The following is a 24578-nucleotide window of genomic DNA, read 5'->3' as shown; positions in this document are numbered from 1 at the left end:
CTGTGGAAAAGACCCAGCAGTAGCACTGGGCTGGTAAGTCCCATATCAGCCGAACTATCTCTGTGCTTCTTTGCACTCCTTGGTCTCAAACTAACTACATCAGCCATAAAAGTCAGTCCAGGAAACCCAGAGGTGTTGAAGACTCAGAGCATCTTTGAAATGACATCTGGCCACAGATGGCCACAGGAGAGAAGCAGACACGCCCCAACTTCCACCCGTACTGGCCTGTGGGCTCTACCCACCTGCACTAGTGCCCCTGGGGGCAGAGGCCATTCTCCCTCCCTGTCAGGAAGCCTAGAACCCTTTGAAGAAGCTAGGGCGCAGTGGGGGGTCTTGGGGGAAAAGGCCTAGAGTCTGCAGAAGACCAGGGCCAGGGATCTGTGTTTCCCTTTCTTGAGGTCTTGCGGGAAGATACTGGAGCCCTTGGGCCTCAGTTACACATTCATGAAAGGGCCCTGCTCAGAGGAGCGAGGTCAGGTGCCCTCTGTCCATCCCCCGGGCTACCGCAAAGGCGGAACCCAGTGTTGCCCTATACTGCTTGACTTCTCCTTGTGAGGGGCAGTGGGGGCCCCAGCCCCTTGCCCCTGCCCCCATGATTGTGATGGGCGAGTCAGGCTGCTGTTGTGGGGTGGAAGGAGGGCGGGGCTGAGGGGCGCAGGGCTCTAGCCCCGCGTGGACCAGTTGGGGGGGGGGTGCGGGCTCGGCCCCGCCCTGCGCGCCCCCGCTGCAGCCAGCGCGCGCTCCCAGGAGGCGTTAGAGGTAGAAGCAGCACCAGCACCTTCTGCAGCAGCAGCAGCCACGGGCGGTCTCGGGCAGGGTCGGCCTGACTGACCCAGAAACTGAAGACACCAGGGGCACGCCGCCCGCTGGGGCCGGCCATGGAAGGAGGTTCCTTCGGAGCAGGCCGTGCGGGGTCTGCCCTGGACCCCGTGAGCTTCGCGAAGCGGCCCCAGACTGTGCTGCGGGTCGTGTCCTGGGTGAGTGGAACCTGCCCCGGTACCCGATCCCGCCTCGCCTTGCATTCCTTTTCCCTAACCCCTTACCCCTCACCCCCATCCTTTTCCTTGCCGGCCCCCTCCCCCTCCGGCCGCAGGTTGGGGTGACGTCACCGGGAGGGCGCGCCCACCCGCGGGCGGGGGAGGGGTCGGCGACGACAACCTGGGACCTTAGAAGATCACCTCGCCGACCCTACCCCCAATTCCTCCTTAGGTCTTATTGTCCCCCTTTTCAGCCTTCACTCCGTTTTTCCCATTCCTGTGACCTGGAAGCAGGCACAGGGGTGGGGACCGGATTCGGCCAGCATTCTCAGCCCCAGGAGGGGGCTACGGGAGCCGAGAGGATCAGGCAGAGCCTCTCCCCTGCTTCTCCTGCACACATACCCTCCAGGCTCCTTCGAAGGGAGCTATCTCTTCCCAGGCCCCCCAGTTTCATCTGTGAGTTGGGGGGTGCTCGGGTATCCTGGGTGGGGCAGCCAGATGGGGCTCTGCTTTGGGAGAGCTGACTGGAGGTGGTGTGGAAGGGGCAGATTCTGGGGGCAGCCTAGTTACTGAGGCATCATCCCTAGACCAGGTGACCTGCTCCTCCTTCCCACTTCTCCAAGTAGGAGAGATGGGAGGTAGGGTGCTGAGTTCTGGAGGTAGCAGCTGGTGGTAGCTGCACCTACTGGCTGGTTTTAGAGTAGGGCGGTGCCCAGGGTGTTGCAGGGGGACTCTGCCTTTTCAGGGGGTAGTTGCTCTGGCCTGACCAGGATGCAGGAACCCTACCTTCCGGTCCCAGCTCTGTTTCAACTTGTGGAGCACTCCTGGGGTACTAGTCCACATCCTGGTCCCCTCTTGACTAAGTCTCTAGGCGCTGGGGTGGGGAAGGAGAGAAATGAAATTAAACTGGAGATCTTTTTTCTTTTTTTTTTTTTGGAAACATAGGCCTGCTCAAAGCTAAAAGGGCAGCGTCTGGTTTAAAATGACCATGGTCCACCTCTTACCTGCCTCCCAGCCCTTGTGGCGGCAAGGAGATGTTTGACTGAAATGCAGAGGTCAATCCTGTTGCCTTTTAAGCCCAAACACTGACGTATGGCATTAATAATTAATCATAGTAATGCGGGGTCATCACCCCTTGAGTGCCACAAGTATAGGACGCTGGTTGGGCATTCTCTCTCTCCCCAACATCCCATGAACTGAACTTGTCACTACATATGGCACGATAGGAAGCAGGGCTGCACAGCTCCTGCATGCTGTGGGCGGGTCCCACACAGGGCCTGGCCCACAGCCGTGTGCGGCTGCCCCTCTGTTGCACCCCCTACACTCTGACCTCTCTCTCCCGGCTCCATACCTACCTCCCCCAGCACCACCGGCTCAAGCCTGGAATCACCGGTCCAGGTGAAGGCTTCTGTTCCCACACTCATGAGTGGGCCGTGAAGAGACACTACCAGCCCCATGCAATTCGGAAGACCCAGCTCGAATGTCGGCCCTGGCTCTTATCAGCAATGGGACCTCAGACAAATCACTTCACCTGTTGGAGCCCTAATTTCCTCACCTGTAAAGGGAATAAGAACAATGAATGGCACCTTCGTGATTTTCTGGGAGCATTCTATGAGTGAACACATGTAAAGTAGCAGTTTTAAGCACGGTGCCTGGACATAGGAGTTGCTCACCAAATGGCACATGTTGTCCATAATTACTAAATAACTGAGGGAGGTATTAAGGGAAGGGCACCCGAAGACCCCCACCCAGAGACAGGGGCCCTGTGCCGCAAGGGAACGCAGGGACAGTCCCGAAGGCGTGGCCGCACGCAGTGGGCCACACCTCAGTCCTCGGCAGGGAGGGGCGTCACCGCCAGGGCTTGAGCACCACTCGCCGCCCGCAGGTGTTCTCCATCGCTGTCTTCGGGCCCATTGTCAATGAGGGTTACGTGAACTCCGAAAGCGGTCCGGAGCTGCGCTGCGTCTTTAACGGGAACGCAGGTGCCTGTCGCTTCGGGGTCACGCTCGGCCTCGGCGCCTTCCTCGCCTGCGCCGCCTTCCTGTTCCTAGACTTGCGCTTCCAGCAGATCAGCAGCGTCCGCGACCGCCGTCGCGCGGTGCTGCTGGACCTGGGCTTCTCAGGTGGGTGTGGCCGGGCGAGGAGAGGCAATCCGGGGACAGAGCGCCTGGGGCTTCCAGGGGGCGGGGGGGAGGTTGGCTTCTGATTTTCAGGTGGGTGGGATAGAAACTGGTCTGGGCCGGGCCTCCAGGGGTTCGGAAACCTGTTCCCAGCGTGGTTAAGGGGAGTGTTCCAGCGGAGCGCGCCTAACCCATGCCCTTGCTCGCAGGGCTCTGGTCCTTCTTGTGGTTCGTGGGCTTCTGCTTCCTCACCAACCAGTGGCAGCGCACGGCGCCCGGTCCAGGCACCACGCAGGCTGGAGACGCAGCACGGGCCGCCATCGCTTTCAGCTTCTTCTCCATCCTCAGTTGGGTGAGTGTGGCCTGCGGGCGTTGAGGGCCGGGCCAGGCTGGGTCCGCTCTGGCTGACCCCGGGCTCCTCTTCAGGTGGCGCTCACCGTGAAGGCCCTGCAGCGGTTCCGCCTAGGCACCGACATGTCGCTCTTTGCCACCGAACAGCTGGGCACCGGGGCGGGGCAGGCCTACCCCGGCTACCCAGTAGGCAGCGGTGTGGAGGATACGGAGACCTACCAGAGCCCGCCCTTCACCGAGACCCTGGATACCAGCACCAAAGGGTACCAGGTGCCCGCCTACTAGTGGCTGGTGGGCTCAGACTAGGGCCGGAAGGCTGCCCTACCAATGCAGGGCCCACGGCCTCCTGCGACCTCCCTCAGGTCCCGGTCCAGCTTTAGGAATGGAGGAGTGGCCACTGTGGGCTGTCTGGGACCAAGAGAGGATAGCCTCCAGGGTGCCAGGGCTGTACCCACAAGTTTCCCCAGTAAGTACCTTTACTCTCCAGCCCCATGCCTGAAGTCTTGAGGAAGGGACAGCACAGCCCTGGACATGTGTGCTCCAGCCTTCAGTGGATCAGCCTGTAGGGGGCCATTCCCCTCATGAGGCAGCCAGCCCAGGGTTTACCTGTCCACTCTGGAGTGAGGGATCCAGCTGCCCTCCATAGCCAGGTGCAGGGCCTGCCCCAGACTGGGGGCAGCACTGCCTCCACCCCCATGCCATGACCCAGGGAGCATGGCTGATGGCCACTGTTCCCCGTCTCATGTCACCGTGGGTAGTGGCAGTCCTTGCTCCTGTTGTGGTGGTTCGCCCCATGGGGCCATGTGCTCTCTGGAGCCTCCCTCCCTTTCCTCTCACCTGCTCACTAGAGTAGCCTGGCCTTGTTGATGTTGTGATTGTGGTCTTCAAGTTTCACCTGGTAGTTTCCATGCCCTGCCCCAGGCCTCTGCCTGAGTGGGCAGTTCTGGCCGGGAAGGCACAGCATGGCTGTAGGCCTGGGCACCAACCAGCCTTCTCTCAGCCCTTCAGTAAGACTTACCCAAGGGAGGCTTGGGACACCTGTGTACCTGGCAAGACAAGCCCTGGAAAGGAGAGAGGCTGCATTTGCCCATGGTGCCCTGGAGACACCATTCTGTGCAAACCCCTTTACCTTGGTTTCCTAGACCAGTCCTTCAACTCCCCACCCTGCACCCCATTTTAAGGCCCAGTCCAAGGTTGGGGTCCCTCTGTATAGCTGACTACTCATGCATTGCTCAAAGCTGGCTTTTCACATTATACCAGATGCGGTTGCCACATTCAATTCTTAAAAACAGACACCTCCCTCTGGAGTTGCAATTGAGTGACAACCCTGTACATTGTAGCATAGATCAATTATGTGTGGATATTTAAGTGAACATGTTTACAATTTTTGTATATATGGATTTTTCCTGTCCTCTGAAAGAACAATCCGTGATTGTGTATTTTCAGTGTCCCATGTTCCAGCTGCAAGTTCTTTACAATAAAGACTGGAGCCCTGGCTGGTGTGGCTCAGTGGATTGAGTGCCAGCCTGTGAACCAAAGGGTTACCGGTTCGATTCCCAGTCAGGGCACATACCTGGGTTGTGGGCCAGGTCCCCAGTAGGGGGTGTGTGAGAGGCACCACACATTGATTGTTTCTCTTCCTTTCTCTCTCCCTTCCCCTCTCTCTAAAAATGAATAAAACTTTAAAATTAAAAATAAAGACTGTAAATGAGTTTACTGTGGCTCAGATGCTCTTGGACTCATTTCTACCCCTACCCCTTTAAGTGGCAGATGCTGAGATCTGAAGGGCACCAGGCCCCAGAATCGAGGGACAGGGAGGTGGAGGCCAGGCTGACCTCCATGTTCTGGGGGTTCCAGGTCCACCAGCCCCTCACCACACATCACACTGGGTTGGAACTGGAATGGCCCAGAGCTAGCTCTCTGAAATGCTGGGGAGATGCCCATCTCTTTTATCCCTCTTATAATAGCAGGATAACTAAATATTTCTTGGGGGAGTATATCTGTAGAAGTTCCTCAGGCAGTGGATGTAAGCTGAGTCTACGTGATTTCCATTTTCTTGAAGGATAGTTTTATTAGTTATACAAATGTCATTTTCTTTAGAACTTTTGGATCTTACACTGCTAACGAGAACAATGGTAACAGTGCAATTTGCATTCCTTTGCAGGTTGTATGTCATTTTGGTGCTAATTTTTTTCTAAGTTGTGTGTCTAGATGTGGCTTAAAAAATTATCCTTAGTGTCTGTCTTTTTAAAACCATTCTTCAGTGCTTGGCAAGGGCACTCATGATTTCTCCAGATGCCCCCTACTCACCACCTTCTGCTCCTGGGACCACCGTCAGGTGTGCCGTGCAGCTTCCAGAGCCACGTTCTAGGACCAGCTGCCCTCTGGAGTTTCCCCAGCTTGGTCTTCTTTGAACCCAACTATTTTTATGTCAGTTTTTTATTTCTAAGGTTTCTAGTTGGTCAATGTCCTCCTGGTTAAGTGAAGCAGTTAAGGACCGTCTCTGCAGCGGGAATGCTGGCTTTGCCACATCACAGCTTGGTCATCTTGGGCGAGCCCTCTTGTCTGTGCCTCAGGTTCCTTTTTTTTTAAAGTTAGATTATCTTGTTGTTGTTCAATTACAGTTGTATTTTCTCCCCACCCCTCCCCTTACCCCCAGGTTCCTCTTCTGTAGAAGGATAATAGTTCCTAGCACGTAGGGTGGGACGATAACGTGTAAACCACGTTAACACATGTGAAGAGCTCAAGCAGTGCTCGTCACACAGCCAGAAGTAAAGTGTCACCTAGTTTTATTGGTTTTGATTAAGAATAGTATTTTCAGTATCACGAATGCAATATCCCAGTTTCCAGATTACTCTTCTGTGGGGTTGGCTGTGCTCAGGTCTGCAGAGGGTATCACAGTAAGGTGCTTCCAGTGTGTGGTGGGAAATGCAGGTGGCTTCCCTGTGACATCTGATGCACTGCCTGCCCCACGGAGGGTGAAGGGGTGGAGGCTCTCCTCTCCTAGGGAGCAGAGTACGGGACCCGTACCCAAGGACGCTGCTCTGGTCCCAGCACAGGCAGGCAGTGATAATGCAGCCATATGGCTCTGACCTGGCTCCTCTTCAGGCCACCAACATAGACCTTCATCAACATGGGTGTCCCCTTCTGCTTTTAGAATGACACATCTCCATTTTTCCTCATCTAAGGCTGTTTCCTCTGCCTTACATGAATGTAGTGAGGATTTTTTCCTATTTATGTTTGGGGCAGAAAGGGGAGATTTCAGTGTCTGGGCCCTTCCCAAATACTAGATCACAAATTTTCTTACAGATATTCAGATGTGCTCCCCCATCCCCCTGCTTCTAACTTGTTCTTGATGAAGTTCGTCTTTAGTAGCTCGTCCACCCATCTGTGGATGTAAACCTTGTGTCTATATACCTGTCATGTTCTGGAAGCATAGTTTTACCAGGTGCAAAGTGCCGGTCAAGTATGGCTGTCTGTTCCCCGCAGTGCCAGACCTCCAGGACTGGGACCCTAGTTTGGCTTCGGCTCACTGTGAGCAGAGTCCAGCCCTCCCCATAGGCCTTCTACTAGCTGACCACCTGAGTTGTAATGTGTAAAGACTCAAGTTTCCCTTGTTACTGGGTGACCTCAGAAGGCAGAGCTCAGAATGCCAGCCTTGTGCATTATTGCAAAATAAATTTATTTGGAAGATAAACTTTTATAAAAGGTTAGAGGCAATTTGAGATCCCAGATGCAGCTTGTCTCTTAGAAAGGTTTAACTTCAAGTAGAACAATTTTGTGTTTGTTTTTAATCCTGAACATTCTTGAATCATGAAACAGCCGACTGTTTACACAACACACTCAACATCTTACTCCAGCAAGTGGACCCACAGCTTCAGGCTTAGGGGCCAGGGTGCTGCAGGTCTCCAGCTCAGGATGTCCCAGATTGGGCTGCTGTGGCCACTGGCTCTGACAGCATGGACAAGTCCTGGCATCCCAGCCCTTCCCTCTCCTGGCACTTGCCAAAATCATGAGAGCAGCCACCAAGCCTGGCCCGCCACCGAGGCAGGGGTATTTGCCCAGATCCCGAAGGAAACCAGATGGACTCCGCCTGACAGTGTGCTGATACGGTAGGGTAGGCAGTTCCTGGTGGGCTGGCCAACCAAGGAGCCCGAACAGGTGGCCTCACCAGAGCCTTACCTGGCTGCCTGGCAGCCCAAGAGGAGGAGAGGCAAAGGAGGCTCATGGGTGTGGCTGCTATTGCCCATAAAACAGCAGCTATGTGAGGGTCCTGGCAACAGCTTGCAGGGAGGGGAAGTCGTCATCCCGGGCAGTGTGCAGAGCCTGGTGGCTGCTGACATCACCATTTGCAAGCACCTGCTGGCAGGTGGGGCACACACAGCAGTCCAGGCCAACCTGCTGGGTGCTGGCCTGCCACGCGCTCTTCTTGTTCTTCTTGGCCTTGGTGCTGGGCAGCCTCTCTTGGCCTCGGAAGTCTGTGTGTGCTAACAGCAGCTCCTGCTGCTTGGCTGTGTCAGGCAGGAGCACCAGCAGCTCATTGAAGATCTTATGGAAGTTCTCCCCAAGCAGGTCCCGGCAGCTCTTGTAATACTGGGCTGCAGAGATCACACCCTACCACCCAGAGGCAGAACCAGTCACCCCCGGCCCAGGCCTGGGCCCCAGGTGGCAGGCTGCCCCCCACCCCCCACCGCTGCCTCTTCCTGCTGGTCTGACCTGTCGAAACTCCCCCGAGTGACTCTTGAACTCGCTGAAGCGGGCTTCATCACTCTGCAGGAAGTCCTTGATGGACTGGATGAGCTGCAGGTTCCTCTCCCTGAAGTTCTCAGGAATGAGGTAGGCCCGAGATGCTGGTGTCATCCTGGGTCTGGGGGTCAGTAGATGGGACGTGTCAGTCTTTGGGGTGGCCCACAGTGAGGGAATTCTCCCCTGGCCCCCAGGAACACAAGGCTGGACAGCCCACCACACTTACGCTTTTATGGTGGTGGTCGTGCTAGGGACACAGGCTGGGTGGGAGCTGGGCAGGCTGGAGAAGCCAGGGGGTGGTTTGCTGACTGGGGGCACCAGACCTGGCGGAGGTGGGAGTGGAGTGGAGAGCACCACAGTGCTGAAGCCTGTGGAGGTGGCACACCAAGACCCAGATAATAACCCTCACTGGCTGGGGACAGCCAGGCCTCATCCCTCACTTCCCACAGGCTGCCCAGCCCACCCACGTCAGGCTTCCATCCAGACCATGACTCCCCTGAAGAACAGGCCAAGAGCCTGATGACGCCCAAAGCCAGCACGCATGCTATGCTCCCCCGTGGCGAATCCTGGCCTAAGTTTTGAGGGCAAAGGACTGCCCAGTTTTACATGGAGCAAAGGGACACAGAGGTTATGTGGTGGACCAAGGTCACACTGTCTACAGATGGTGGCCTCCGCATCCAGACTTCCACTGTGCTCCCAAGGCAGCTGGAAACCGCTGCACTAGCTCACCTCTCCCCACCACAGTCCTGCGTCTGCCGGTACATAACCTTGGGCCTGGGGCAGCTCCAGCCTGACTCTACTACCCTGGCCCCTTCCCAGATGTTCAGAAGCAGACCTGAGCCAGGTGCACCTACCTGGGGGAGGGGGCATCCTGGGTGGGCAGGGGCCACCGCCAAGCGCTGGGAAGTCTTCCTGAGGTGTGGGGCAGGGGAGGGGCCCCAGGGGCCTTGAGAGCCCAGGGGGTTCCTTGGGGACACTCCGAGTGGGGCCTGGCCCCTCTGTGTGTCCATTGACGATGACAGCGACTGGCCCCTCGGCTCTGCCCATGGGGGCCTGCTCAGCCCCAGGGGGCCCAACATTTTCAGGTAGGGGTGATGCAGCACCCAGCTTCTCAGAGCCCACCTTCTTCTTCTTGCCGACTTTGGTGAAGGTCTGGGTAGAGGCCAGTGCCAGCAGGGAGGAGACAGGGACTGCAGTGGGCACACTCCGCAGTTCCTGGGCGGTGAGGCCAGCACGACTATCCTCCTCCTCCTCGTCCTCCATGGGGGGTGGCCCACCCTTCTTGCTGCCTTTAACCCCCTTCCCAGCCTTCCTGGGGGGATGACTGCCCCCACTGGCAGCCTGAATCCCTGGGGTGGGCTGTACCACCTTCTTGCTGCTGGTGCTATTCCAAGCAGAGATGAGGCTGGTGGGGGCTGTGCTGGGCTTGGAGGTGGAGGACACCAGAGCAGGGAAGTCATCCTCCTGGAAGGTGTTCCTGCCCCTGGCAGGAACAGGGTACACCAGTGCCAGCCCCACAGGGCCCGAGGCTGCTGCTGTGGAGCAGGAGGAAGTGGAGGTGCAGAGACTGGGGAAATCTTCATCCTTGAGCTTCGAAGTGGGGGGCAAGAGGGTGCTGAGCCCAGGGAGGGGAGAGGGGTCAGCGGTCTGCCAGGCCCTGGACTGCCCCGCACCCACCCTCCAGAGGAGCTCCATGCTTTCACCCCAGTTCATGTACATGTGTACCTCAGAAGTGTGGCCCCTGCAGCTGGGTTGCTTGCTGGGAAGGCCTCTTGGCTTATAGGACCATCTGCAGAGGCTTCCTTGGGGCCTACAAGACACAGTAGGACCCATGTCAGGGCTGACCAATGTTGAAGGAGCAGAAGCAGGCCCTCTGGGGTGACCAAGGAGCTTCCCAGGAGGCTCCTAGGCCCAGACAGAGCTGTCTGCAGGCAGGGCTGGCTCACCTGGGCCTTCACCTTGAGCCCGGAGCAGGCGCCGGGGCCCCCGGGGCTCCTCGGGTCCCCACACCCCTGCCTCCTCCTTCTTGAGCCTGCTGCCTTCCTCCCGGTCCTTGCTCCTGTGTGTCTCCTGCTTTTGTTGCATGGCCACCGAGGCCCGGATGGCAGCTGCCACTTCTCGGTCCTCTTCTTCCCTGAAACGGGGAGGCCTTCAGATTGGACAAGGCCCTGGACTACAGCAGTGTGCTGGGAGGAGCTTCGTCCCTAGGAAGCCTGGATACCAGGAGGCTGCCAGAAGCTAGGTCTAGTCCATCCTTGCTGGTCACAAGGGGGAGCTGTAGAGCAGCAGGAGTCCTCCCTCCAGCCTTAGGCTGTGGCTACAGGCAGCACAACACCTATGCTTAGTGCTCTGGGGTAGCTAGTGTCAGGGGTCTGTAGATGCCTGGATCCTGCTTGGCACTGGAGACGGCCTCCGGCCGGAGTACATGCTTGCAGCACTGGTGTTCCATGGCACAGCTGCACCAACCTCAAGTGACTCTAGCCCTTCTCACCCACCCCTACCTGCAGGTCTTGGTGTGTCTGGCTGAAACTAGAGGGAAGAGGAGGAAACGTCTGCTCGTTGAGGACACTAGGCAGACCTTATTGCCATGCCCAGGACACCGGATGCCAGAAGTCCAGAGTCCCTTGATCCCCTGTGCCTGTTCCTAGCCCAGCTGTGGGCTGCCGCCACCGTAGCAGTGGTGTCAGGAGAATGTCAGCAGCATGCAAATCTTCCCACCTCTTATACCTCCAGCTTCCTCGGCGGCTCTGCTGGGATCCACGGCTACTGGTCCGGCCCGCTCGGCCCTGGCGGTTATACCTGTCCACCTCCTCATAGTCCTCGCCACTGACGATCCCTGTGGCCAGCACACAGCCTGTCATGAGCCCAGGCTAGACTAACACTTGTAGAGCAGAGGCTTCCCTGCCCCACAGCACGTGAGCCCAAGGGACAGGCTCAGATGTCTTGAGGGGTCCACATTAGCCCCTGGCTTCTACAGCCTAAGCACCAGGTCAGAGCAAAAAGTGGGCTCAGAGAGGGGTCTGGCCCTGGTAGCCTGCACAGCCCCAGGACAGGACCCACACACAGCAGGTGCTTAACAACCCTCTGACCTGGAGAGAGCCCCAACACCCCAGAATAGCAGACCTGAGATGCTGTGGAAACTGGCGAGGAAAAAGAGCTCCTGCCATCACAGTGTGCTCAGAGGAAAAGCAGGCTTAACAGGTGTCCCTTGTCAGGACCTGAGTCTGAGGCCTCCAGAGCAGGAAAACATGAACCCTGTCTCAGGAGCACCAGGATGGAGCCCTTGGGGGCCCTGCTCACCTTCATTCCGACGCGAGTGCCGTGGTGTGTAGCTGAACTGCAGGTCAATCTGGCGGTTCTGGCGGGCCTCAGCACGGCTGCGGCTGTGGCAGGCTGTCTTGTGGGCCTTGAGATCGATCTCGGTGCGGAAGGCATGGGTGAACTGCTCAGTACTGCAGCGGCCCTCCTCACACAGGAAGTGCTTCTCCCGGAAGTGCTCACGCAGATAAGCATAGTCGCTGACAGGGTGTCAACGGGAGTCCTGTCAGTCCCACCACCCTAGCCAGTGGCCTCTGCCCAGCCTGCTCCTGGTGTCCAGCATAGGTACCACCCCATGCTGCCCTGCACCCACCTGTAGTAGTCCTGGGCCCCGTCCGAGTCACAGAAGTGGCAGAAGTAGTGATCTCGACGCAGGTGCTTTAGCAACTCATCATTGTCCAGGTAGCGCTCATCACAAAATTTGCAGAGTGGGTGCCCGCGATGTGACGTGTCATCAGGGTCTCCCTGCATACGGTGCCGCGCCAGGTCCTTGCGTGAGTACCACTTGCGCTCGTGTGTGAAGATCTGAAAGGAACAGGACTCTGGGCAGGGGGTGCAGGCTCCCAGGCCTCCCACCCTTTCCCACAGCCCGACTGTGAGGAGGGACCCTGATGGTGGCAGTCTGCTTCAGGGCTGGCAGACACCAGGAGCCTACCTTGTCAATGGGAGCCGCGCCCTGCCTGGGCTGTGTGCAGCCTGAATGCCCCCCATTCTGCCCAGGGTTCTATGAGGGGAGGATGCTGGGGGCCCTCTAGGGGTCTGGCCTGTCCAGAGTCTGAGGCAGCAACCAGCCTCTCAAAGCTATTTGGCTAAGCCCCGCCACATCACTCCTCTGTAGGACCTGGCCACCATCTATCTCTGCCTGGGGTTCCCCCTGGATCCCTGAGAGCCCCACGTGGGTGCTGTGCAGGTGGGAGCGTACCTTGAGGTATTTGAGACACAGCTTGCAGCAGAAGAGCTCATGCTGCTTCCTCATGTGGTGCTCCAGGTCCCCAAAGAGGCTGAAAGGTGGCAGCTCTGGACACTTTGGGCACTCATGCTGCAGCAGCTGCCTGGGAGACACCGAGAGCCACCCGCCCCCGCAGACACTCAGTGTCACCATCTGGAGCAAGCACTGGCACCTCCTCATGGCCCCGCACTCCAAGCCCCTGTAGCTGCCCTGGGAGCAGAAGCCAGGACAGGTACTCTCACCTGTGCCCTCCATGGCACTGACTTTTGAGTCAGATGGTGCTGGGCCGGGGGTCAGGAGCTGCTCCCTGCCAGGGCCCAAGTCAAGCAAGGCCACAAGATGGGACTGGGCCTATGATCCACAGCACTAACCCCTGCTTCAGGTGAACATGATAAGCCCACACAGGGGGGCTGCAGTCAAAAGCCCAGGTTCCAGCCAAGCCAAGGGTCACCCCTCCCCTGAAAGACTAGGACCACCCCATGACAACTGTGCCCCTTCATGAGATTTTTCCGCCATGGGTCAAAAGAGCCTGATTTGCAGGAGCTCTTGTGCACCTCGAAAGACTCCAGAAAGCAGGCACTAGGTGCTATGCCGGGAGTGCTTTCCATGAATTCACCCCCTGCCCCCATCTGTATCAACTTCAGGAGGGGTGCTGTTAAGCATCCCCAGTTACAGGACAGGAAACAGAAGACAGGAACCCAGCCACCTGGCCCTGATGTCCATGCTGCACCAACCGCCCCTACCCTCCTGGGGTTTTTGAGGAGCACAGGAGGTGATGGGGATACACTCACCCCTTCCACAAAGTGCCCCACAGATGCAGGCTGGGTAAAGACCCTAGGAGCCCAAACAGATACTTCCTTCCTCACCTGTACAAGGCAAACACTTTCCCATCGGCAAAGTAGATATCATACTTCTTCTCATGCTGCAGCTGGTGGATGGCAATTGTGGCAAAGGCCGGAAGTTTCTTCCCGAAGACCACCTGGAACCGAAAGTACAAAGGCCTGGTGAGCAAGGCAGAGGACAGCCACTGGCAGTCATACTCAGGAGAAGAAAGGGCACTCAGGGCTCCTCCTGGGAGGTCAGTGGCAGGCCCCCACAGACAGCACCCTCTTCTCTGGGCCACTGGAGGCCCCTCTCCATGAACTTGAGGTTGCTGGGACAGAGATGCAACGCCTAGCCTCGCCACCAGAGGGTGGCCGGCTGACCACTCATTCACAACCAAGCACACACCTGGACAAAGGCTGCTCCAAGGACAGTGATCCCCAGGCGCCCTGACAGGGAGATGGAAGGTCTAGGCAAAACAGGGTTTAATCACGTGGAGGTTGAGTACAAGACAGTTTTCACGGGGAGAGACAGAGTCCAAGAGCAGCTAAGGAAACAACAAATAATGCCAGGCCAGGATGCAGAAGGATACCGCGTCAGGGCCTGGCTATCCTGCGTCTATCCATGATGTTTCTATGATGCCACAGGAGAAGGGCTCCTCCATAGAACTCAGCCATGTTCCCGGTGGTTCTCTGCCAGCTTCCTCCCTGTTAATTGGGCTGTCAGTAGGTGCCAAAGGGACAAGTTGGTGTGCATGTGACAGGGCTGGATGCAGGAACCTCCAGAGCTCAGCAGCTTCTCAGGGATCTCCAGCACTCCTGGGTAAAGCCTGCTGGGCCTGCCTGCCCTTCCACAGACCCCTACAATGGACAATAACCAGGCCCCCGTCTAAGTGCCCAGGCCTTTCCTCAGAGCCCACAGGGGCACTGTTCTCTCCAGGACTCCCTCATCCTGGAGCCCTGCTCACTCCTCTCCCCTTGGATCAAGACACCAGCCTGTCTTCTCTCCACACCCCTTCCTGCTCCCACCACTGTCGCCTGAGCCTGGAGCTGGTTGCTTGTCTCAGCTCAGAGCCCTCACCAACGCATGGGGGGTGGAGGGATTTTCACATTGCGAGAGGTTATGATGAAGTCATCCCTCTATGGTTAGGCTCAGCCAAGGAGGATGTCTGGAACCAGAATGGCCATGAACCTGGGAAAGCACAGGACTGGCTGGGTGAGCAGGTGGTCACACTGCCCCCCAGCAGCAGGGTAGTTAAAACTGGTTCCTTGGGTAAGGAGCCAGGGAGCTCAGCCTCCTCTTCCTAGCACCTGCTGAGAGAGACAGGGAGGCTGACACTCAAGCCTGCCCCCTACTCTGCCCCCACAGGAGCCCAAGAGAGGCGCCATGGTCTGACCACACCCATTCTGGGGAGGCGGGGGTTGAGCAGGGCCCAAACAGGCCTTTCTTCTCCTGGTCCTCATGTGTGGCAAGGCCAGGCACTGCCCTCTACCACACACCAAACTTGAGTGGGAGCCTCATTCCCAGCTGAGCTCCCATGTCCTCAGAGGGCAGTTTCAGCTCCGCCACCAAAGGGTTACCCTCCCCACACCTCCCCAGCATACCCTCAGGCCTAAGCCTCAAGATGGCCTCTTCTCATAAGACCTGCCCAAGCCCAGCCCTGCCTTCTGACTCTAACCCAAAGCCCAGTTCCTCCTGCATCCCACCCAGGGAAGGGAACCTGCAGTCCCAGTGCCACAAGGCTGGGAGCTACCAGCTCGAAGAGGCACCTTAGCTAGGGTAAGGCAACACAGGCTGCAGATTTAGGAGTTTCGGCACCTGCCTGCAAGGTGGCCACGCAAGCAGCCCACAAAAGAATCGTTAAGGCTGCCAAAAAGCAGAGGAACGACGGACTTGCATCCCAGAGAAAGCCTGTGCCGGGGCGTCCTGTCACATTGCCTCCTGCTGCAGTGCCCTCTCAGCTTACTCAGAGGTAAGCTCCCATCTACTGTGGGTGGTATCTCCTTGGGCTGTAGGTACCCTGACGGGTGGGGTGCAGGTCTCCAGACCAATCACCAGGCAGCTTGGTGGGCACTTGTCCCTCCAGAGAGGTCTGGTGGGGCAGCCCAGGCTGGGCACACCTGAGCCAGGCCAGGACAAGGGGGACATTAGGTTGGCTCAGGGAGGGACTGGAACCACAGGAAAAGGCTTGGGAGAGGAAGGAGACCATGCAGGCGCATGGCTGGGGTTTTCTGAGAATGAGGGTGAGAAGTTTGGAGCCAGGGATGTGGAGTGGGGATATGCTAACTTCCCCTCTCAGACAGGACTGGGCCTCCCCCAGGCCTGCACCAGAGGCCAAGCCCAGCAATGAGCAAACAGGGGGATAGCAGGGCAGCCTAGTATGGTTAAGTGTCCTTGTCCCCAACAGAGGGTGAGGGGAGTGGTGAAACTGAGTGGCTGGAAAAGGACAAGGGCATGGTAGCCTGGCCACAGATGGGTAGGAACATACCAGAGACCCAACCAGACACACCCATCCTGGTGATCAACTGATGGAAGAGGGTCATGTGTCCAGGCACAGAGGTGAAGTTAGGCCTAGCTACTCGAGGATGGGCCATCTTGGGCAGCCCCTAAGTAAACCAGGCAATAAACAACCAAGGGGGAACACACACCCCTGGGTACGCCCAGGATGGTCCGGATAGTCCTTGAGGAGAGAAAGGTGAAAATGGGAGTGAGAGAGCTCCCCTCAGGGCACTCCACGGGAAGGAGTCTGTGGCCTTACCGCTCTCCACTCCCCGTATGTAGTGGGCGGTCATTAAGGCTGAGTGCCTAAGAGGACGGTGGTGCCAGGAGTGACCACTGGCAAGAGTGACCAGATGGTGAGGGATGGGCAGTGAGGATGGCACCAGGGCAGGGGAGGGAATGTAGTATGGGCCCCTGGGAATCGTCCCACCTATAGCACAGGCACCAGAACAGTCCAGATGATAATCTTACAGGAGGAGGTCCAGGACCAAGGTGGTAAGGAGGAGGCAGCAACAACAGAAAAGCATGACCTGAGTCGCCTGTGAAATGCGGGTTGGGACTGTATTAGGTGGTCTGCAGAGCCCCTCCTAGCTCAGACACATCACACTTTGTACAACAGCCCCATGAAGCCTCGTGGATGTCACTGAGGATCAGAGCAAGGTCGAGAACAAGATGAGAATCATATTTCAGAAGAAGTTGCCTGTGGGAAAGATGGGACAGGGAAGAAAAAAAAAAATAGGAACTGGGGGATCTGACATCAGTCTCAACCTTCCAGCACTCAGCTGGGACTCAGCTTCCACCCTGAGCACCTGCCAGCAATCTAGATTGGTCTGGCTTCTCGCCTGACCAGCAGCTGCAGAGCTGTGCTGCATCTGCTCTGCCCAATGCCTGCCTGCCCCCATAGGCTGGTACAGGGGAGCACTTGGTCAAGGTACAGGGATTCACCAGCAAATACAGCTGGCCTGTTCCACACAGCATCTTGGCACACTTTCCTCCCTGTTTTTTCCAAGGACTTAGCTCCATAAGGGAGGGCAGAGCAGAGGCAGGCTCCGGGGCTGGGGTCACTGTGGGATTCCCAAGTGGGGATGGGACACAGGAATTCAGAGAACAGTATGGAACTCAACAAAAGAACAGGAAGGGTAGGGTGGAGCTGCAAGTTCAAGAGTGGGAGTGGAGCAGGAATAATGGAGAGGAACATCAACTCCCCAAACTTCCCAGACACCCTCCTGCTGCCTAGCAATTTGGAGCGGGCCAGAGAAGACAAGGGTCAGCCAGCATCACCTGATGCCACACCATACCCCAGCTGAACCCTGCTGACAGCTCGTGTCAACATCCTCTTGTCATAAAAGCACTTGAAGGGTATGGGACCCACAAGGAGTGAGAGAGACCAGATGCTGGCTACAATAGGCATACATAGGCATTGGCACACTTCTGAGTGAAACCAACAGTGCCCAGGACAAGGGCCTCCTTGCACCTTCTTTCCTGGATGGAAGCTACAGGTATGCTGGGAAACCTGGCCATCCAAGAGTTACATCATGCTATGCAAGACTGGCTGGAGAGGAGGCAGGCTCTGGCAAAACTGGGAGGTGCCCTCTGAGTAAGCCCAAGGTTTCCCCAACTGTGCCCACACCCCACATCTCTCCCAGGGCCACATCCATCTCTGTCCACCCCATTACAGACTGACAAGCACCCCAAGTATCTTTTTCTGACGGGGCACAAGTAGGTGCCCACAGAGTGCTCATGGGTTACAGAATCCACTTGGCTCCTTTCACATACACGCCTACTTTAAAAAAGAAAAAGGAAGAAACCTATTCCTCAACAACGTCTTCTAGGAAGAGAAAAGTCAGATTCCCTGGCAGATGTCACCAGCCTGAGCTTTCCATGAACAAACCAGGGGAATTTCACAACGCTGGGAGCAAACAGATCTCAAAGTGCAGCAAAGCAAGGGAGCCCCCAGCGAGGTGCTCCCAGCCAGCAGCTGGCATTGCAGGGAGGGAGGCGGCAAAGCTCACTGGTGCCCTCTGACCCCTCCAGGGCTTCCAAGTCTGTACAGAGTCAGAATCTCCCCCTTCCCTAGGGAGCCGAGTGAGCCCCCAGCTGGAACGGGCAAGGATGGCCCTTTTATCCCCACCCTACCAAGCACCCAGAGGAGACCTCAATGGTTCTGCCTTCCTCTCGGGTGGGCAATCTGAGTGCTATTTCCACTTGACAGATGAAAAATGACAGTCTCAGTAATGAGAGGTGAGGGGTGGGATGGGGCAGGGCAGGAACACAGCTGGGCTGGCAATGCCCAGTTTGACCCTGTGCTCCCAAAACAGATTGCCCTCGAGGTACCCACTTGCACTGTCTCCTCCACCAGAATGGAGACTCCTGAGGGATAAACACCAAAAGAGAAGCAGGTCGAGGAGTTCTTGCTTTGATCATACTCATTTCTATGGCCTGACAGGAATTCCCGGGGCGCAGAGGTAAAGTCCCCGCAGTCCCACAGGAACCACTCCCTCTTCGGTCCATCTCGTTCACCTCCTGCCTACCGGTCCCAGACGCTCCACAGTAGGCCTCATGATCAGGACACTGCCCCGGATGGCCCGCCAGGCCTCTTTACTGGAAGCCGGCGCCATTAGGTCTGCGGGCGGACGTCAGGAAGGCAAAGTCCCCTTCCGGTGCCGGGTGCCCGCCGCCCAGGGCCGCACCGCCCGACCGCGCCCCCGTGACCACCCCGAAAGCGCGGCCTGGCCGCCGGGACGCACCTGGCGCAGCTCCTCGCGGCACACGGCGCAATATCGCTGTTCGCACAGCACCCGCATCTTGGTGGAGCAGCGGTAGCACACCGGATGGTCGCAGCGGCCCAGCGCCGTGGTCTCCAGGTCTCCGCAGCACAACACGCAGCTCCCGCCGCCCCTCTCGGGCGCCGCAGTCGCCGCCTCCAGGGCCGCGCGCCGACTATCGGCGTCTGCTGCCGCCGCCATGGTAAGGGTTCCAGCCCCCTCCAGGCCGGCCTGGCGTGGCCAGTCTCCTGGCGGGCCCGCCCCTTCCGGGCTTACGTCACCGCCCCGCCCAGCAACGGCCCCGCCCGACGGAAGTGCACGCGAGATTTTCGCCCCAGCGGGGCGCTGGTTAGAGCAGCGCTTCTGGCCTCGGGCACTCTAGCCTTAGCGAATATTGCAGAAGTCTCCGGCTGATCTCTCCAGCGACCCTGTTCTTGGGATGCCCTCATTTCCTGCGGCTCCATCCAGGAGTACCATTCAACAGGGTTGCCTGTGTCAAAGTTTGTGAGACCTCAACCTAAATAGGGCATTGAGAGGGCCTGTATGAGGCACTCTCACATCCTAAGTCAGGAAAGTCCTACAGGAAGAGCTCTAGGGTAACAACAGAGCTCTATGGTCGGGTCAGCCCTGCTCTTAACTTCCTGTGTCCCTTTATAAAGTACTTTGTCTTTTTTAACTGACGGATCGTACTGTGGCTCATAGAATCTTTGGGTTCTGAATTGCAATCCTTTCTTTTTCCTGAATAAATCCTTTTTGGTAATAAGTACGTAGTCGACTTTTTTACCCACGAATTTTGGGGTCTCGCTCGGAATCCAGAAGAGAAACCCGACAGCTCCGGACTGGGGGGCAAACTGGTGATGGCGCCCGCAGAGTAGTCTTAGGCTCACTGTCTCCTCTCCAACTCAGGAGCTGGAAAGGGTGTCTTCTCTTGGAACTGAGCCTCCGCTTCTGGTTCTGAAGTTCTCCAAGATTCACTCGGGAACCGTTTTGAATTTTTTGTTTTGTGAAAGGGCCTTGTTTGTGAGGCAGTTAGGCAGTTTGGCATTCTTTTTTTTTTTTATATATTTTATTTATTGTTTAGAGAGGGAAGGGAGGGAGAGAGAGAGAGAGAGAGAGCGCGCGAGAGAGAGAAAGAAAGAGAAACATCAATGTGCCATTGCTGGGGGCTATGGCCTGCAACCCAGGAATGTACCCTGGCTGGGAATTGAACCTGGGACACTTTGGTTCCCAGCCCGCGCTCAATCCACTGAGCTACGCCAGCCAGGGCACAGTTTGGCATTCTTGTCAGACTCTCTAGGGGGATCAGGCTGCTTATAGTGGCTGCACTGTTACTCAGCCCGTCGCTTGTCTCTTCCTAGAGCAGGCTGTCTCCACTGAAGAACTGGCTTTTAGTCTTTGTGAAAACACCGTGATCAAGCTGTTGTGAAGTGATAATGGCTGGTATTTAGCCTGCAAGTTGCTTGAGCTGTTGACTGTTTGGAGCCCTTGCTCTAGAGAAAAAGCTCCGAAAATGGGATCTTAGTTTAGATCTAAATATTTCCAGGACATCCCTCCTAAACGCACTTGGCCTAAAATTACGTTTAAAAGCCGCGGTCAGTCTTTATGTGCATTTTTTAAAAACGATTTTATTTGTTTTTTAGAGAGGGGAAAGCAGAGAAAGAGGGAGAAAAACATCAATGTGTGGTTGCCCCTGGAGTGCACTCCCTACTGGGGACCTGGCCTGCAACCCAGGCATGTGCCCTGACTGTATCCAACCGGTGACCCTTTGGTTCACAGTCTGGCCACTGAGCCACACCAGCCGGGGCTTTATATGCATATTTAACTAAATGGACTTATCTGACCAAAAGTCATTTAGAGTATCAATGGCCATTGTGGGGAACCTTTGAGATTCCCAAATTTAAAAACGAATTGGACAATTCTAGCGCTAAAATTGGCAAAGATAAATGCAGTGCCTATTTTGAGCAGTATCTTGCGACTTCAAATGTTATGAGAATCTGAAGTTGCCTCACTGCACAAAAACATTTTAGAACGGGTATCCAACCTACAGACCATGGGCCACATGCGGCCTAGGATGGCTATGAAGGTGGCCCAACACAAAATTGTAAATTTACTTAAAACGTTAAGAGATTTTTTTTTGTGATTACGTGTCACATGTCATGTAAAATAAACACATACGCTCCTGCTATTTGTACACATGCATTCAGTTTTATGGCAGTGTGCAGCTTGCGGTGTTATCTTTTTTTAAAGATTTTATTTATTTATTGTTTGGGGAGGGAAGGGAGGGAGAAAGAGAGAGAAACATCAATGTGCGGTTGCTGGGGACTGTGGCCTGCAACCCAGGCATGTGCCCTGACTGGGAATCGAACCTGCGATGCTTTGGTTCGCAGCCCGAGCTCAATCCACTGAGCTACGCCAGTCAGGGCTTGCAGTGTGTTATCTTACAAGCTCAGACAGAATTGACGCCATCAGACATTACATGTGCTCGTGACTTAGCGGGGCAGCGATTATCAGTAATATCTCAACCTGCCATTGCAATGTTAGGTGTTTAATGTAATTTAGAAGTCAGGTAAGCATTCTTATTTGATTATTAAAGGTACTCTCACACCTTGGTGGTGCCTCACACATCACCTGCAACACTTTACAATTGGCCCTGTTCTTCACCCTGCATTGGAAGCCGAGAGGGCTGTGGAATGGACCAAACCTTGCTTTTTATTTTCCTGTCAATTTTCCTAATAAAAATAAATAAAGTCCTTTATCTATTATTATTTTTTTAATCCCAGGAGGCTTCTAGAACATCCCAAAACAAAAAAAAAAGAACCCCAAAATGAAAAAATCACAGATGAAGGAAGATTGTTCAATGAAAATCAGACAGATGACTACATTTTGTTGAGGTAAATAGTAAGACATCTGCTTTATTTGTCGGGAATTTGTGCAAGTTTTCGAAGACTATAATTTGGAAAGGTATTATATGCAAAAACATGCTGCCAAATTCAATGTGTAGGAAGGATTGTGTCATAAGGACAAAATAGTAGAACTAAAATAAGTCTTCTCAACAAAAATTTTTTCAAAAACTTACAACTTGGGCAGATTTCACTATAAAAGCTAGTTATGTGGTAACATTTATTTTTTTACTTTTTAAAAAGATTTGATTTATTTATTTTTAGAGAGAAGGGAAGAGAGGGAGCAAGAGAGGGAGAGAAACATTGATGTCTGAGAAATACATCAACCAGTTGCCTCTTGCACGCCATGCACTGGGGACCTGGCTCGCAACTCAGGCATGTACCCTGACTGGGAATTGAACCAGCGACCATTTGGTTCTCAGGCCAGCACTCAATCCACTGAGCCACACTAGTCAGGGCAGCACACAGATTCCATAAAGCTACTCTTCTCATGGACATAAATGTTTCAGTCATGACCTGTATGTTTTCTCACTAAACTGAAGCTTTCCCTTCTAGACAAGCTACTGCCTCTTCTGTGGCTAACTTTCTGGTGGAGGGAACTTCCAGAGGCAATCTATTTTGGAAGTATTGGGTCAAACTGGGCATGGCCAGCCCAGCTGTGTTCCTGCCCTGCCCCATCCCACCCCTCACCTCTCATTACTGAGACTGTCATTTTTCATCTGTCAAGTGGAAATAGCACTCAGATTGCCCACCGGAGAGGAAGGCAGAACCATTGAGGTCTCCTCTGGGTGCTTGGTGGGTGGGGATAAAAGGGCCATCCTTGCCCGTTCCAGCTGGGGGCTCACTCGGCTCCCTAGGGAAGGGGGAGATTCTGACTCTGTACAGACTTGGAAGCCCTGGAGGGGTCAGAGGGCACCAGTGAGCTTTGCCGCCTCCCTCCCTGCAATGCCAGCTGCTGGCTGGGAGCACCTCGCTGGGGCTCCCTTGCTTTGCTGCACTTTGAGATCTGTTTGCTCCCAGCGTTGTGAAATTCCCCTGGTTTGTTCATGGAAAGCTCAGGCTGGTGACATCTGCCAGGGAATCTGACTTTTCTCTTCCTAGAAGACGTTGTTGAGGAATAGGTTTCTTCCTTTTTCTTTTTTAAAGTAGGCGTGTATGTGAAAGGAGCCAAGTGGATTCTGTAACCCATGAGCACTCTGTGGGCACCTACTTGTGCCCCTGTCAGAAAAAGATACTTGGGGTGCTTGTCAGTCTGTAATGGGGTGGACAGAGATGGATGTGGCCCTGGGAGAGATGTGGGGTGTGGGCACAGTTGGGGAAACCTTGGGCTTACTCAGAGGGCACCTCCCAGTTTTGCCAGAGCCTGCCTCCTCTCCAGCCAGTCTTGCATAGCATGATGTAACTCTTGGATGGCCAGGTTTCCCAGCATACCTGTAGCTTCCATCCAGGAAAGAAGGCACCACAGAGCCTGGAAGGCTTAGAAGATTGTACAAGCAACCTCCTCAGGGAGAGTAGTTAGGACAATTAGTCAACTTAAAGATTGATAACCCTGGCTGGTTGGCTCAGTGTTGGCTGGTTGAACACCCTCCTGCAAATGGAAAGTTCTCCAGTTTGATCCCCAGTCAGGGCACATGCCTGGGTTGAGGGGACAAGTCCCCAGTGGGGGCCTGCGAGAAGCAACCAATCAGTGTACCTCTTGTACACTGATGTTTCTTTCTTTCTCTTTCTCCCTCCTTCTCTCTATAAAAGAAATAAAATGTTTAAAAAATATGTTAGGAACATGGATCCAGTCCCTTGGCTCAACCCCTCTCTTGGGACTCAACCTTTTGCACAAAAGTGGGTAAGATGGGCGCTGGCCCTGCCACGGTGGAGCCTCGGGTGCTGGAACTGTGGCGACCAGGACCACCACCACCACTGAGAGTGATCAGCCCTGCAGTGCGTGTTGGACTTAATGAGGCACCTGCCTCCCCAGCAAATAGAGAAAACCTCAGCGGCCTGATGGACCTGGTCCCCGGGCAATGTGAAGATCTGTCTTCTGTAGACCAGCCATTGAAAATTGCCAAAGACAAGGTGGTGGGAAAGCATTACCTTTTGTGTAACTACAAATAGACGGGGACTCCTACAGGTTACCATGGAGGAAGAAGCATGACCCTCCCGTGGAAGATGGGGTCATGCCTTCTGTTCAGCTGAGAAAACTGGAGGTGGAAGCCAACCATGCCTTTGACCAAGATCCAGACCTGTATTTTGAGGGCGGTGTCTCATCATCTACCTCTGGGACCTGCATCACGGCTCTGTTGGAGTGATCTTTGTAAAGAAGGCTGGAGACGGATAAGAGAAGGTCAAAGGCTGTTGGGACTGCGTCCATCCATGTGGTGGGAGTGCAGCAGCAATCCCACACAGCGTTCGTTATAAGCTGACCTCCACAGTGATGCTGTGGCTTCAAACCAACAGATCCAGCTCTGGTACCCTGAACCTCAGAGGCAGCCTAACCAAACATATGGAGAGAGTGAAGCTGAGGAACTGCTCCCCACACACAGCCAATATTTGCACTCACCTGGTTGAAGGCATGGAAAACAAAATCAGAGGTATGCCGCATGCCATCTGCTTTGGAAAAACAAAGGGCATCGTCAGTGGGCTGAGGTCTGTGCAGACTCTTGCAGACAAACCAGAACAAGAAGCTCTTAAGGACGACCTGGTAGAGGCATTACAAAGTAAGCAACAAGGTTAAACCTCGTCTTCTCACTAACTGGACATGCCATGCACTTGTTAGATTCCCTCTTTAGAAAACTCATTTTCTGCCCGCTTTCCTTGTTCCCTTCCTTCCCCGACAGGTCACACAACAACTTGTATCCCCGACCTGCACAGTGCAGTCACACCCGGTGAGCAACACTGCTAAACACCCATCTGCATCTCCAAGGATTGCTTTCCGACACATTTTGCTGTCAGACTTGATGTTTCCACAGAGACCAAGTGTGTGTGTTGTTTGCCCCAGCCCCCTACCCCCGCCCCACCATGCATTTGTCGGCATAAAATATACTGTCTACTTCTTCATTCCCACCTTCTTGTTACAGGGTGGAAGAAAAACTGGAAATCTGATTCCACATGTTTGGGAGTTGCTTAGGGATGAAGGA

General features: G+C 55.3%; 2 protein-coding genes and 1 pseudogene across 8 annotated transcripts; 2 read left to right on the top strand and 1 right to left on the bottom strand.

The window, feature by feature from the left end:
- Positions 1 to 754: 754 nt before the first annotated feature.
- Positions 755 to 5055, top strand: SYNGR3 (synaptogyrin 3). 2 transcript variants are annotated; one of them, XR_006783595.1, is made up of 5 exons: positions 755 to 977; positions 2863 to 3100; positions 3307 to 3449; positions 3524 to 3914; positions 4895 to 5055. XR_006783595.1 is itself a non-coding variant. In XM_045820789.1 (4 exons), exons 1-4 carry the CDS (start codon positions 879 to 881, stop codon positions 3731 to 3733), a joined length of 690 nt encoding a protein of 229 aa, XP_045676745.1. In that variant the 5' UTR covers positions 755 to 878; the 3' UTR covers positions 3734 to 5055. The 2 variants fall into 2 exon arrangements, 1 of the variants encoding a protein (XP_045676745.1); XM_045820789.1 differs by having other exon boundaries at positions 3524 to 5055.
- Positions 5056 to 7109: 2054 nt separating this feature from the next.
- ZNF598 (zinc finger protein 598, E3 ubiquitin ligase) lies at positions 7110 to 18816 on the bottom strand. 6 transcript variants are annotated; one of them, XM_045820872.1, is made up of 12 exons: positions 18530 to 18816; positions 13328 to 13440; positions 12435 to 12564; positions 11826 to 12037; positions 11495 to 11712; positions 10922 to 11030; positions 10141 to 10328; positions 9920 to 10004; positions 9049 to 9809; positions 8421 to 8562; positions 8165 to 8315; positions 7110 to 8062 (listed from the first exon to the last, which is right to left on the bottom strand). In XM_045820872.1, the coding sequence occupies exons 1-12, from the start codon at positions 18746 to 18748 to the stop codon at positions 7709 to 7711; spliced, it is 2682 nt and encodes an 893-aa protein (XP_045676828.1). In that variant the 5' UTR covers positions 18749 to 18816; the 3' UTR covers positions 7110 to 7708. The 6 variants fall into 6 exon arrangements, with proteins under 6 accessions (XP_045676828.1, XP_045676827.1, XP_045676829.1 ...); XM_045820871.1 differs by having other exon boundaries at positions 10913 to 11030; positions 18530 to 18815; XM_045820873.1 differs by having other exon boundaries at positions 8421 to 8517; positions 10913 to 11030; positions 18530 to 18815.
- Positions 18817 to 23395: 4579 nt separating this feature from the next.
- Positions 23396 to 24175, top strand: LOC123807129 (annotated as a pseudogene).
- The last annotated feature ends 403 nt before the right edge of the window (positions 24176 to 24578 follow it).

This window comes from Phyllostomus hastatus, unplaced genomic scaffold (assembly GCF_019186645.2).
Source record: "Phyllostomus hastatus isolate PE091 unplaced genomic scaffold, TTU_PhHast_1.1 phas_scaffold_442, whole genome shotgun sequence".
Taxonomy (NCBI): Eukaryota; Metazoa; Chordata; class Mammalia; order Chiroptera; family Phyllostomidae; genus Phyllostomus; species Phyllostomus hastatus.
Note: the sequence above shows the minus strand (reverse complement) of the source record. Positions and strands in the feature narration are given on the sequence as shown.

Excerpts from the sequence above, each read along its gene's own strand:
- SYNGR3 (XM_045820789.1), top strand. The coding sequence starts at position 879 with ATGGAAGGAGGTTCCTTCGGAGCAGGCCGTGCGGGGTCTGCCCTGGAC. Across the intron at positions 3,101-3,306 it reads GCTGGACCTGGGCTTCTCAG|GGCTCTGGTCCTTCTTGTGG; the intron begins GTGGGTGTGGCC and ends CCTTGCTCGCAG. Across the intron at positions 3,450-3,523 it reads TCTTCTCCATCCTCAGTTGG|GTGGCGCTCACCGTGAAGGC; the intron begins GTGAGTGTGGCC and ends GCTCCTCTTCAG.
- ZNF598 (XM_045820871.1), bottom strand. The coding sequence starts at position 18,748 with ATGGCGGCGGCAGCAGACGCCGATAGTCGGCGCGCGGCCCTGGAGGCG. Across the intron at positions 10,329-10,912 it reads GGAAGCTGGAGGTATAAGAG|GGAAGAAGAGGACCGAGAAG; the intron begins GTGGGAAGATTT and ends TCCCCGTTTCAG. Across the intron at positions 8,316-8,420 it reads ACGACCACCACCATAAAAGC|ACCCAGGATGACACCAGCAT; the intron begins GTAAGTGTGGTG and ends ACTGACCCCCAG.